At 38.9% G+C, this 14,437-nt stretch overlaps 1 protein-coding gene across 1 annotated transcript in view; it reads left to right on the top strand.

The window, feature by feature from the left end:
- The window catches only part of LOC149445624 (uncharacterized), a 114,638-nt gene that overhangs the window by 35,500 nt on the left and 64,701 nt on the right, over positions 1-14,437 (top strand). Inside the window, exons 21-27 of the mRNA XM_089653507.1 lie at positions 2,696-2,806; positions 3,801-3,980; positions 5,723-5,962; positions 7,639-7,795; positions 9,168-9,299; positions 9,663-9,810; positions 12,429-12,466. Of these exons, the coding sequence (XP_089509633.1) occupies positions 2,696-2,806; positions 3,801-3,980; positions 5,723-5,962; positions 7,639-7,795; positions 9,168-9,299; positions 9,663-9,810; positions 12,429-12,466 (1,006 nt within the window). The remainder of the gene's footprint in view (positions 1-2,695; positions 2,807-3,800; positions 3,981-5,722; positions 5,963-7,638; positions 7,796-9,167; positions 9,300-9,662; positions 9,811-12,428; positions 12,467-14,437) is intronic.

The raw sequence follows: 14,437 nt of genomic DNA, 5'->3' as shown, positions 1-14,437 counted from the left end.
TAGAGGTTGCTGCAAATTATTCTGTATGCTTGTAATGTACATAAGATTAATATGAAGAGTACTGGTCATCTAATTAATCCCACAGAACTGATGGTCATTAGATCACTTGTAAGTCTTAAAGAGCTATAAGGCTCTATAAGGGTAGCTTATGTGACAGTTATGGGAGGGTTGTACGCCCCTCTTGACAATAATGGACATAAAAATTATACCTGATCTGAGATGAGAAGGGATACTTTAGTACAGAATATGTAGGAAAAGGACATATTCCAGCCATTCCCCCAAAGTCATAGAACACAAAGAAAATTAATTAAAAAATGCAATCGGGTAAAACAAAGAAACAATTACTGTGCACACAATGAACTGCTCAAAATAATAAGGCATTGTTAACTGACAGTTTACCACCCCTGCAGTTAAAACAGTACAAACAACTTATAGTGATCTGATACATGAAATGATGTACAGTACCTCACATACCAAGTAATATACACTGCTGAAAAAAATTAAAGGAACACTTTTTAATCAGAGTATGGCATCAAGTCAATTAAACTCCTTGGATATTGATATGGTGAGTTAAGTAGCAGAGGGGGTTGTTAATCAGTTTCAGCTGCTTTGGTGTTAATTGAATTAACAACAGGTGCACTAGATGGGCAACAATGAGATGACCCCCAAAACAAGAATGGTTTTACAGGTGGAGGCCACTGACATTTTTTTCTCTACTCATCTTTTCTAACTGTTTTTTACTAGTTTTGCAATTGGCTAGGGTTAGTGTCACTACTGGTAGCATGAGGTGATACCTGGACCTTACAGAGGTTGCACAGGAAATCCAACTCCTCCAGGATGGCACATCACTACGTGCCATTGCCAAAAGGTTTGCTGTGTCTCCCAGCACATTCTCAAGAGCATGGAGGAAAATCCAGGAGACAGGCAGTTACTGTTGGAGAGCTGGAGAGGGCTGTAGAAGGTCCTTAACCCATCAACAGGACCGTATCTTCTTCTTTATGCAAGGAGGAACAGGATGAGCACTGCCAGAACCCTACAAAATGACCTCTAGCAGCCCACTGGTGTGAATGTCTCTGACCAATCAATCAGAAACAGACTTCATGAGGGTAGCCTGATGGCGCCATGTCCTCTAGTAGGCCCTGTGCTCACTGCCCGGCACCATAGAGCTCGATTGGCATTTGCCATTGAACACCAGAATGGGCAGGTCACGCGCCTTGCACTTTTCACAGATGAGAGCAGGTTCACTCTGAGCACATGTGACAGACGTGAAAGGGTCCGGAGAAGCAACGAAGAATGTTATGCTGCCTGCATCATCGTTCAGCGTGAACGTTTTGGTGGTGGGTCATTGATGGTCTGGGGAGGCATATCCATGGAGGGACGCACAGAACTGTACAGACTAGACAATGGCACTCTGACTGCTATTAGGTATGGGGATGAAATCCTTGGACCCATTGTCAGACCCTAAGCTGGTGCAGTCCTGGGTTCCTCCTGGTGCGTGACAATGCTCGGCCTCATGTGGCGAGAGTATGCAGGCAGTTCCTGGAGGGTGAAGTAATTGATACCACTGAATGGCCCCCACGCTCGCCTGACCTAAATCCAATAGAACACCTCTTTGTGTTGTGGTCCAACCGATGCCGCCAGGTTGCACCTCAGACTGTCCAGGAGCTTAGTGATGCCCTGGTCCAGATATGGGAGGAAATACCACAGGACACCATCCCTCGTCTCATTAGAAGCATGCCCCAATGTTGTCAGGCATGCATACAAGCATATGGGGCCATACAAACTACTGAGTACCATTTTGAGTTGCTGCAATAAAGTTTCAGCAAAATGGATTAGCCTGCTGCATAATTTTTTCACTTTGATTTTCGGGGTGTCTTTGAATTCAGTCCTCTGTATTTTGATAATTTTAATTTCCATCAAACAATGGGGCATCCTTATGTTCTTAACACATTACCCAGTCTATATCAGTATAGATATTCAGCATGATATTTTTTCCCACTGAGATCTGATTTCAAAAGTGTTCCTTTAATTTTTTTGAGAAGTGTACATGCAGGCAAGCTGTTTGCACATATGCACACCTAGGACCAGTAAACTATCTTCACATTAATTATTGTTCTATCTAGTATGGGGTTTTACAGTAAGTTGGTAGAGCCAGTGGGGTTGGTAAACTAAAGGCAAATAAACGTTGAACGTGCAAGGGCATTTTCTCCAGAACTTAGTAAGTGAGGGGAAGCTCTGCTGATTTCCATCGTCCAATCATGTGCAAGCAAAAGTGCTTTTTTTCTATTTTCCTTGCATGTGATTAGGGATTCTTTGAAGTTTCACTTCATTTACTAAGCTCTTGCAAAGTGCACAGTCGGTTTGCCTTCAGTAAATCAACCCCATTATTTCACTATCTTAAACTGATGCCACTGGAATACTAGTTGGTTTTTATGGGTCACTGGTTGTATGAAAGTATATGTTCTTAAACTACGGTACTTGATATCTTTTAATCAACTGTTAAACAATGCACTCAGTTATTGAGTGTTACTTTATACTATAATAGCATTTCGTATATTCTGCAGTCCATTCATTCAGGTAATTTAACCAGTATAGTTCACAGAAAACAAACAATTTTATATAAGGTATATTTGGCTCATTTCACCTATGTATGCCATGCTTGAAACATAAAAATGTTCATTTCTTCTAATTCCAGGATTATTGTGGCCCTAATCAATCTGATGGGAATTTTAGTATCATCACAGAAAATGTCCGATGTGGCACTACAGGAGTCACGTGTTCAAAATCTATCAAGGTCTTTCTAGGGGTATGTATATTTTGTAAGCTTTTAATAACCAATCTTATACATGGCCATGCTTCTGCAGAGAAGTTAGTGGTGTTCTGTAACAAACATTTCAAATACAGCAACACTCACAGAGTTCTCTTTTATTTGTATATCTATAGCTGAATTATGGCTCTCAGATTCATCTGATGGTCAAACCAAAATTTCTAATTATTGCTCATAGCATACTAGTAGAATTGAAAAATTGTCTTTATTTAAAGAGAACTAGTCAGGAATATGTATTTGTGAGATAGGCTATAGGAGATCCTTACAGCCCAGGGCAGACTGACTATTCAAGCACTCGGGCATTGCCCGAGGACCTGTGGTCAGTAGGGGGCCCCATGAGATGCTCTTGGTACCTTTCATTGGCTTTTTCATAGGCTTTTTTGGGTGTGGGCGAGGACACAGGGGCCCCATGATCCCCTATTGCCCGGGGGCCCCATGAGTTGTCAGTCCGCCCCTGTTACAGCCTGACACTTTTGTTCTGACAGGGAGAGAATATCTGTAATTCTTGAGTGGTAAAGCTACTCTATTATAAAAATTCAAGAGTACTGAACTAAATTATTACAGATACATGCTGGTTTACTGGTTCTTTTTAAACACTCTCTCAGATCTTTGTATAGTATTTTGGGACCCCACCTGCTTCTGTTCTGGTGAGAGTAAAAATTCCCCATTACTATAAGCTAGTGGAATTATGTATAATTTGTTTTTCTGGGAGGTCAGTGGGAAGCATATACATTAATCCAGAATATCAGACACACAAAGGAATTTATTGAACTACAAATGCAATAGCATATTTACATAACAGCAAGAAAATAAAAATGAAGTAATTTAACAATGAATATCTTCTCTAAATAATATATGTTGCTTGCTGGGTAGATTATTAAAAAATAAATTGGGTTGCTTATTTCATGTTAAAAAACTCAGCATAATAAGACAAGATTAAAGAAGTTTCATAGACACATTTTTCTTGATTCAGAATAAGATACTGAAGTTAGCAGAGAAAACCATAAAGAAGATGGAAGGACAAGGCGGGAAGCATGTTGATTATCTGACCCGTGAAGTTGGTATTTACTTAGTTATTGAAGTAAGCAATGGTATCCTCCTCATCTGGGACAGAAAAACCACCATGTTCATTAAAGTTTCACCTGCCTACAAGGTAAGAGAATGATACCCAACTTCGATCTGAGTATGTGTTGGTTTACCCAACATTAGCCGTAGTCTGTAGTGTAATATGTGGCATCAGAAAATGCGCTGGATGCAGTGGTGTAAAACACACGGCCACTGGATTCTAGAGCAGTGGAGACATGTTCTCTGAAGTGACAAATCACGCTTCTCTGTCTGGCAATCTGATGGACGTGTCTGGGTTTGGCTGTACTTGCCTAACTGCATTGTGCCAAGTGTAAAGTTTGGTGGAGCTGGGATTATGACGCGGGGTTGTTCTTCAGGGGGTGTGCTTGGCCCCTTATTTCCAGTGAAGGGAACTCTTAAGGTGTCAAAAATTTTGGACAATTTCATGCTCCCAACTTTGTGGGAACAGTTTCAGGATTTTTCCTTCCTGTTCCAACAGGACTGCGCACCAGTGCACAAACCAATGTCTATAAAGACATGGATGAGCAAGTTTGGGGTGGAGGAACTTGAATGGCCTGCACAGAGTCCTGACCTCAACCTGATAGAACACCTTTGGGATGAATTAGAGCAGAGACTGCAAGCCAGGCCTTTTCGTCCGACATCAGTGCCTGACCTCACAAATGCACTTCTGGAAGAATGGTCAAACATTCCCATAAGCACACTCCTAAACCTTGTGGACAACCTTCCCAGAAGACTTGAAGCTGTTATAGCTGCAAAGGGTGGGCCAACTCAATATTGAACCCTACAGACTAAGACTGGGATGCCATTAAAGTTCATGTGCATGTAAAGACAGGCATCCCAATACTTTTGGCAATATAGTGTATATGAATATGATTAGCTATAACGTTATGACCACTGACAGATAAAGTGAATAACATTGATTATCTTGTTACAACAGCATTTGGAAGTCGTGGGATATATTAGGCAGCAAGTAAACATGTGTCACAGACAGGTCTGCCCTTGGTGACCTGTGTCCACAGCTAAAAGTGCCGACAATGGGCAGGTGGGCATCAGAACTGGAACACAAAGCAACAGAAGAAGGTGGCCTGGTCTGATGAATCGTGTGTCCTTTTACATCTTGTGGATGACCGGGTGCATGTGCATTGCTTGCTGTCAGAAGTGATGGCACCAGGATGCACCAGTGGAGGCAGTGTGATGCTTTGGGTAATGTTCTGCTGGGGAACCTTGGGTCCTGCCATTCATACGGATGTTGCTTTGACATGTACCACCTACCTAAACATTGTTGCTCACCAAGTGCACCCCTTCATGGAAAAAAGTATTCCCTGATAGCTGTGGCCTCTATTAGCAGGATAATTCACCCTGCCATACTGCAGAAATGGTTCAAGAATGGCTTCGGGAACACAAGTTGTTGACTTGGCCTCCAAATTCTCCAGATCGCATTTCAATTCAGCATCTATGGGATGTGCTGGAAAAACAAGTCTGATGCATGGAGCTCCCCACCTCACAACTTACAGGAATTAAAGGACCTGTGGCTTGGTGCCAGATACCAGAGCATAACTTCAGAGGTCTAGTGTCATCCATATGGCTCAAGGCTGTTTTGATGGCAAAAGTAGTGGTCATATAGCTATGACTGATCAGTGTAAATCTGTGTATGTATTATAGGATTATTATATATTACAGTTCTAAAAATCTAATACTATTTGCAGTTTTAATATATGGAAATCTGCATGCTCTATGCAGTATCTCAAAGCCGTACACTCTAACTCATTCATGTAAGGTTTCATCTAAATGATCTTATTTTTTCTACAGGGCAAACTATGTGGCTTGTGTGGCAACTTTGATGACAATTCACAAAATGATTTTAAAACCAGCCACATGTTGCCAGTCACTGATGTGCTAGAGTTTGGGAACAGCTGGAAGTATGATCCCAGCTGTCCTGAATATGCCGCAGTAATGAACCCTTGCACTCAGAACCCACACCGACGCTCCTGGGCTGAAAAGCAATGCAGCCTCATCAAAGGCCAAGTGTTTCAAGCCTGCCACAGCAAGGTAAGGAGATAAGTAAAGAGCATTCATTTCTTACCTAAGGATTATCAAGGTGTACAAACATCTCATTTAAGTCTTGGGCTACCTGCCAGAAGTAATGAGAAATTAGATTTCTGTATTTACAGTATATACAGTGTAGGAAACAAGATGGATTGCTTAATGCTCTTATCTTCTAAAAAATGATGGTAAAAGATAAATAATGTTTCAATGCACAGGATTGTAGGAAATGTTGTTTTGCAATATAAGTACCTGTTTTAAATAAATAATTAAATGGGTACTTCAAAAGAGGTAGCAGGTAATATCTGACAATCTGTAAAAAGAAACCACATATGAATCATTCAGGCTTGGGGATTCCACTCTAAGATCATGTAAAGTACACGTATGTCACCAGGTCTAAGTGGTTATACTAGGATGATGCCTGCAGCTACAGACATCATCCCAGTATTGTTTTTTTCTGCAGGCGATTGACTTTTACAGGTGATGAAAAGGCCCCCTCCTCCCACTGTGCTTTAGTGCTTCCTTGGGCCCTGTCGATCCACCGAGGAACCCAGGACTGAAGATGGTGGTTCAGCTGGCTTACCATAAAGATGATTGGGGACTGGATCTTCCCTGATCATCTCTATGGTATTAGGAAACAGATGAGTATTTTGTCACTTTCTGTTTCCCCAGCATGTAAGCAAGCAATCTCATCAAACTGATCTTGGTTTGACAGATGCTTTTAAGGGCAGAGGAGACGTCTCAGTAAAGAGGATCTGTCACTGCTTATTGTTGTCACAAAAGTGATAAAAAAAAATTAATAAGTCAGTGTACAAATTAGAAAATTCAAATAAAGGAAATAATAAAATAAAAATTTTTTTAAAAGCGCCCCCATCCCACTGTGCTCGCATGCAAAGGCAAGCGCATATGTCAGTCCTGTACGCATGCATAAAAAGTGATCACACTATGCATGTGTGGTACCGCTGCAAATATGAGAGCAAGAGCAATAGTTTTAGCACCAGACCTCCTGTATCACTCTAAACTGGTAACCTGTAAAGGCTTTTAAAGCATCGCTTATGGAGATATTTAGGTAACGTAGTTTGGTGCCTTTCCACAAGTGTGTGCAATTTTAAAGCGGGACATGCTAGTTACCTATTTAATCGGCATAACATCATTTTCTATATTTTACCAAAACATTAATTATTACATTGTGTTTTTGTGCATTACAATGTATTAAAGTGTATTTAAAAAAAACGTGTTTAAAAATGTGCTGCACAAATACCATATGACACAAAAAAACTGCAAAACCCACCATTTTATTCTCTAGGGCCTCTGCTTGAAAAAAAAAAAATTTGGGGATTACTTTCTAGCAAAAAATACTGCTTTTTACATGTATCAAAAAGTGTCAGAAGAGGCCTGGTCTTCAAGTGGTTAATAAATCAGTAGATCATAAACAGTAGTATAACATATAGCACCTTGACATATGTTGCTAATATACAGTAGCTTAATCATAAATCAAGTTTTGAAGCTGTGAATCCAGCACCAGCACAAGGAAATCTTTATCCCTATGTTGAGTAGGCGACAACATTTTGGAATTTTATTTCACCTGTTATTGTACAAGACAGACTTCAGAGAAGGCAGAAAAGCTTTCTTGTTAACTTCTATGAATATCTAAACAAGTCAATACATTCATTTTTTACAAGGTGGATCCAAAACCTTTTTATGAGGCCTGTGTGAGTGATGCTTGCTCCTGTGACAGTGGTGGAGACTGTGATTGCTTCTGCACAGCGGTAGCTGCCTATGGTCAGGAATGTACTAAATCCGGAGTCTGTGTCTACTGGAGAACACCAGACATATGTCGTGAGTAAAGAATTACTACAATCATCTAACCCTAGTCATTATTTGACCATAAAAAATAGGTAACAAACAATTTCATGCATACAGTTTGAAGTAGTTACTACAAATACGTCTGAGTGCAATAAAGATTTTGTAAAGTATATCTACTGTACTTCTTTTAGTTTTGGATAGTTTTTTTGCTGTCCATGTCCCAGTTGGGATTTTTTTCTTCACTTTCTGTTTTTAAACAACACTAAATGAGAGCAGATCTCATTAAATCAAGGGAAATCCTCCCTTAGACGCTTGTGAGAGGAATCAGATGCATCAATCTTCCCCATTGGAAGATTGTCTTCCATTCTTTCTCCAGTGACTCAGCTTTTTTGAAAACGGTCACCAGGACATATACAGAGGATTCATCTTCCCAGTGGGGATGCAGGCATCAATAAAATCTGATGAAGGTTCTACCCCTACTTTTCTTTATTTAAAACTGAAAAATGACTTTACATACACTTTAGGTATACATTTACTTTCTGATAATATTGATATTGTAAGAAAATGTAGTCAGATATTGACCTTAGCAAATTGTATTCATTGCCCATCTTGTTCCTTTTATTTGTGTGTACTTTTGAAGTATTCTTTGTTACCGGATGTTGCTTTTTGCTGTGGGGGAATAGAGGTGTCTACAGATCCATCTTACCACACAGGCACAACTGCATCTGTGGATTGTCCTACCAAAAGCACTTAGCATGCCTGCACACAGTATTCTACAGACAGAGCTGTGTCTACATCCCATCATGCTAACATGCTAAATCACAACATTTCCTATTGAGCACAAAAGGTACAAACATTAAGTCGATAATAGATAATCGATTATAATGGGTGTTGGAATATGTCTACAGAGATCCCTACGTAGAGCATTAATGCTCCCTTTAGAATGTAAGCTCCCAGGATCAGGGCCCTCCTATTCCTTCTGTACTGAACTGTATTGCAATTGTACTGTCTCCCATCATATTGTAAAGCGCTGCTCACACTGTTGGCGCTATATAAATCCTGTATAATAATAAATAATAATAATTAATGCTGGTTCCTCAAACTCCAATATTAGAGAGTGGAAGTTGTAACCCTCAAATACAATAGTCAACAAGTACAGATACCAACCACTTCTAATCCTAACATGAAAGACATAAAAAACACATTGCAAACACAATTCTATTAGTTGTATTTTAAGTCCTCTATTATATTACACAGATTTAGGTTTATAGTTTATAGCTGTTGTACATTCTAACAGTCAGGCCAGTTACATGATTCTTAGAATTTGTCTTTAACAAGTAGTACTAATTATTCTTGCATGTTCATATGATATGTTAAAAAGCAATGGTTAAATGTTTCCCAACAGCTATATTTTGTGACTACTATAACCCTAAAGATGAATGTGAATGGCATTATCACCCTTGCGGCAACCACAACATAGAGACGTGCCGTTCCATTAACAACATCTACACTAATGTTACCATCACTTATCTGGAAGGTGAGCATTCCAAAGTTATTTCATGTCATAATATTATTCTTGTGTTGTCAACTGTATGTCATAGCATTAAGGGTCAGTCTGCCCAAAAAAAAAGATATTTAGATTTTGGAATGTGCTGGAGAATTAAACAACATGGCAAATTCCTATATCACTCAGGGTTCAAATGGCGAGATCTCTGTGCTTGAGTTTCAAGGCCTGCATATCTCCTGAGGTCATTATAAGGAGTTTTAACTCTCTGCTCTACAATCCACTAAGAAATCATTTAGGACTTTGCTAAAGGCAATATTACATACTTAAAACTTAGGAAAAATAAATTTTTTGCTTTACTGTATCTCTCACTATTTGTATATTATTGGTTTTAAGGCTGTTACCCAACCTGCCCTCCAGAGAAGCCTATTTTTGATGAAGAGAACAAGATATGTGTGACAAAGGAGAATTGTGGCTGTTATGTTAATAATACTCACTATGACGTTGGCAAGGAAGTGCCTGTTTACCGGGATTGTTACAAATGGTAAGAAGCTGTAACTATACATATTCACCAGCATGTTTGGATAAGGCTATTGGTATATGCGTTGGAGGTTGTCATGCTACAGGTGGGCCACCGTGGATCTAGAAGGCTGGCAACTAGCACTTTGTTAGTTTGTTGAGCAGTACCAGGAGGACTTATAAATGTTACAGGTTGGTTAAGCATGATCAAATGTACTGATTGGCAAATATTATTTTAGAAAATAATGTAGACATACAGAAAGATGTGCACTTATACATGTACGGAGGTGGTATACATGCAAACCCATGTCTTTGATGCCCCATGGTTTGAGCTATTTCTAAGCTAATATTTATTTTCCTGTTTGGAGCAGAAGACTTGAAATATTATAAGTGAACATAATGAATCCACCACTTTTTACTTCAGTTGGCTATATTTTTAAGTTTTGTAAATTATCCATTTTTAGAAAAACATCATTATGACAAGTTAAAAAGCACATTTTTGTATCTAAAATTTAAAGTGTAAATCCACTTTAACTAGACTTCAGGGCTAATTCACACTAGTGCATTGATCTGCGTTTTAGCGCAGATGTAAAATGAAGGTCAATGCTAGGACCCCTAAAATACAGTTGCTAGTTATGTGTCCTGTTCACACTACAATGCTGCACTGACTTGTGTTGCACTGCATTGCATGAAAATGCAACATGTATACTTTTTAACACAACACAATGCAGATCAACGCATGTAAAAAGCAGGTAATCACAACGTAAGTAAACAAAAAAAAATTGCTTTGTGATTTATTTTGTCCCTTAAAGCACCCATACCAGCAGCCATCTTTGGGGGATTGGACAGTGAGGAAAAGAGAAGTGTGAGCAGAGCAGGTGCTTTCTAGTCAGCATGGCAGCATTTATTTATGTTGATGAATTTGTTACCCATGTTCAGGCACACAAAATCCTGTACAACCTCCAGCAAAAGAATTACAAGGATAATCATAAAAAGGGCCTGGGGCTAGTGCAATCACAATAATTAGGGCTGTTGTGCTAGACACCCTGTTTACCAAAAAGCTCTCCAAATATATTGAGAACACTCTCCAAAAATGAATGTCTAAAATGCACAGCAAAACGCGCATCAATGCATATCTATATGTGCATCAGTGCAAGTCATCACATGCTAAAGGGCACATAAAATGGATGGAAATGTATATCCATTTCCCCTGCATTTCACTACAAGTCAGTGTGAATTCAGCCTTAAGCAATTAAACAGAGCTGGAGTTGAATATAAAATATATTTGCTGTCACTCCCTGCCTTGCACAGCCGGCAGAATGCTTTCTTTGCCCTGCACTTCATGCACTCCTGTAAGCATGGGACTATGCACAAGAAATAGTATGACCATTTAAAAGCAAAGAAGCCTCTCACCCATACAATGAGTGAAGGAAGATTAAAGCATTGCACTGGCCATGCAGGCCTGCCAATAGGAAAGTTCATGTGATAGGGATCTAAAAGAAAGAATGACATTAATGCAATTTTTGTAGTATGATGCCTAAAATATATTGTTTGTGGTCATACATAGTCAATTGCTGGTGCCTTAAATTTTATTATACTTGTGTGATCAGCGATCAATATACAACTGATAATCAACTAATGCTTTCAGCTTGTTGCTTTGCTAACCTTTCTTAGTAAAAGCCTCATACTGGTAAATATCAAGAATAAACATTGTTTTTCAAATTTAGCATTCACTTACAATAATCCTTCACCCTGAGATCATCAACTGGCTGTGTTGGCCATCGTTAACATACATACTGTATATAGGGTGCAAGGACAGAGGAGCATCATTTAGTTGGAAAAGGATGGCCAACATTGCTCACATACATTATGCTGCTGGTGTGGTGTGAGGACACCTGTAATGAGAGAAATGTGGATGCTGCCATTAATACTTCTATATCACAACACTTAAACCTATAATATCCCAGAAAAGTGATCTACCTTCACCCTTGAAGGCCAGCTAAACAATGTATATGTGACTTTTCTATGAGCAAATACATCAAATCAAATCAAATAAAACCAAAAAAATTAACCAAAAAATTAAAAAATATAAAAATAATAAAAATTATATAAAAAAATTATATAAAAAATTATGTCCAAAGTCCCACCGTGTCCAAAATAAAAACAAAAATCCAAAAAAATAATCCTCACAAGTGTAACACAAAAACTTAAACTTTTTCTTCTTCTTTCACCACCAAAACCTTCTTAATACCCGCAAATCCTGATATTCGCACACCTCAAAAAGAAAAAAACTCGACATAGTGTCATACCTTAAATAATATAAAACACACGTGCCACTCGATGCTGCCATTGCTGACCTCCTGAAAAAGTTAGCTGCATGGCTATCTCTTGCTTAAATACCATAGGTCACTTCCCTGGAACAAACATTCAGATCTATTGTATCAACGTGTTCTGAGTCAGTGACTAAGGAGTCAATAGAGTAGCATGACAGTCAGACTACTAGATTATTCAGGAGAGATGAAACATGGTAGTCTACATATCTCAGTGCAGGTGTCCTTTAAAGGTTAATCCAGCTTGATGTATATACGGTAATCTGGATGTCAGTTATTTTCCATAATAAAATTTTTTTTTTTCTTTTTTTAGTGTATGCCAACCAGGAAAAATCGACTGCACTGTAACAGGTAATTTTTGTATCAACCTTTAATTGATAGAGTATAACATACATGTAACGTTATACTGTAGTATTTTTAGAGTAATTAATATAATGCAGCAAATACGCTTTACATCTTTATCAAGTATGTAAGTCTGAGGAGCAGATAAGGGAAATCTAATTCAGAAAATGAAAGGGAATCTAGAGCAGCCATTTTCAACCAGGGTACCCAGGCACTCTGAGGTGCCTTCAGATTTCTTCAGGGGTGCCTTGGCAAAATACCTAAAAATTGTCCAAAAATTGTATAAAAGCCAGCAGATGGATCAATCCTCCCTTTTAGTTACAGAAAGCCACAATTTTTCATTGTATATCATTACAACCTTCTAGCTGCTGGTGTCCTGACAATTCGTACCATCATTAGTTCATAAGGAGGACACCGGGCATGTGCATAGCATCTTGTTTGCCCCTCTCCTGCCCCTCTCCACCAGCACTGGGGTCACTTTAGCTGAGTGAGGGAGATAAACATTAATCAGTACTAATGTGCAAAAATATATTTGTTTTGGAAGAATATGGCACCACCAGTGTTGGCTGTCCTAAGTGTATGCATGTTGCAGAATTATGTAAAACGATTAGTTTACTTTTTTACATTTTAAAAGGGGTTGCCTTAAGATAAATGCATAAATTTAAGGGGTGCCTTGACTAAAAAAAGGTTGAGAAACACTGGTCTAGAGTATATTGGTGTAAAGTCACTTTTTATTTACAAACGAACAAACAATAAAGAGTCCATCCATTAAATCTTATATTCAAGTGATGAATTTCTAACACAAAAGTGCAGTTTGGCTTTCTTACCTTTTTCATGTTCTCTCTCTGAAAAAGTTCCAGGTTTTGTTGCCAAAGCTTAATTGAACAAGCTGAGGTTAGAAGCTGATTGGTTTCTATGCAGAAATGAACTGATTTTGCCCTCTCCAGCTTTAGTAAATAAACCCCAATGTTAGTTAACCGGTTCCATGCCGCTCCCTAAAGCAGAAATACTGCTACAGGGTGGCATGGGTGCGCAAAATTATATACACATGGCTTTGCAGTCCCGCATAGGGGGTGCCTGTGCCGCCATTCATGGCCTCGGCTGTCAATCACTGGGTCCTGGCCGATAATTATTCGCCGGCACCCTGAGAGACCTGTGTATACACAACACAGATCTGCTTTGTATGGCCCATGTAGTAAAACAGCACATAGTTAACCCTTTGATTGCCCCACATGTTAACCCCTTACTGTCCAGTGCCATTAGTACAGTGTCAGTGCTTTTTATTAGCACTGATCACTGTATTGCTTTCACTGGGGATGTCAGTGACACCAAATCAGTTTCCCCCAGTGTCAGAATGTCTGCCGCAGTCCCGCTATAAGTCGCTGATCTATACAAATTCCAGTATCTATACAGCCATTTGTAAACGCTATACCTTTCACATAAACTAATTAATTTACGCATATTGGGATTAGTTTTAGCAAAGACATGTAGCAGAATACATTTTGGCCTAACTTTAAGACAAAATTAGATTTTTTAAATTTTTTTACTGGACATGTTTAATAGCAAAAAGTCAAAAATAATTTTTTTTCTCTCAAAATTGTCAGTTTTTTTTTTAAAGTGCAAAAAAAAAACATACAAATCAAATACCATGGAAAGAAAGCTCTATCTGTGAGAAAAAAAAGGACATTTCCTCTGGGTGCAGCATTGCATGACCGTGCAATTTTCAGTTAAAGTAACGCCGTAATGCAAAAATGGCCTGGTCAGGAAGGGGGGTAAATCCTTAGGAGGGCAAGTGGTTAAATACAGATGTAGGGTGTCCCTCCTCAGCTTTGCCTGCATTGTGAACAAAGCCGAACAGCAGGAGATTAATGTATGGGTTGTTTATGGTATAGTAAGACAATAGATCAGCAAGTGTAAAGTACTTAATAGAGTGTTCATCTGCTGTCTGCAGTTGGTGAATTTGAAAGATCCAAATGTAAT

The sequence above is a fragment of the Staurois parvus genome, unplaced genomic scaffold, assembly GCF_062004578.1.
Source record: "Staurois parvus isolate SC_StPar_1 unplaced genomic scaffold, SC_StPar_1.0 ptg000715l, whole genome shotgun sequence".
Classification (NCBI taxonomy): Eukaryota; Metazoa; Chordata; class Amphibia; order Anura; family Ranidae; genus Staurois; species Staurois parvus.
This window is presented reverse-complemented; position numbering and strand designations above follow the sequence as displayed.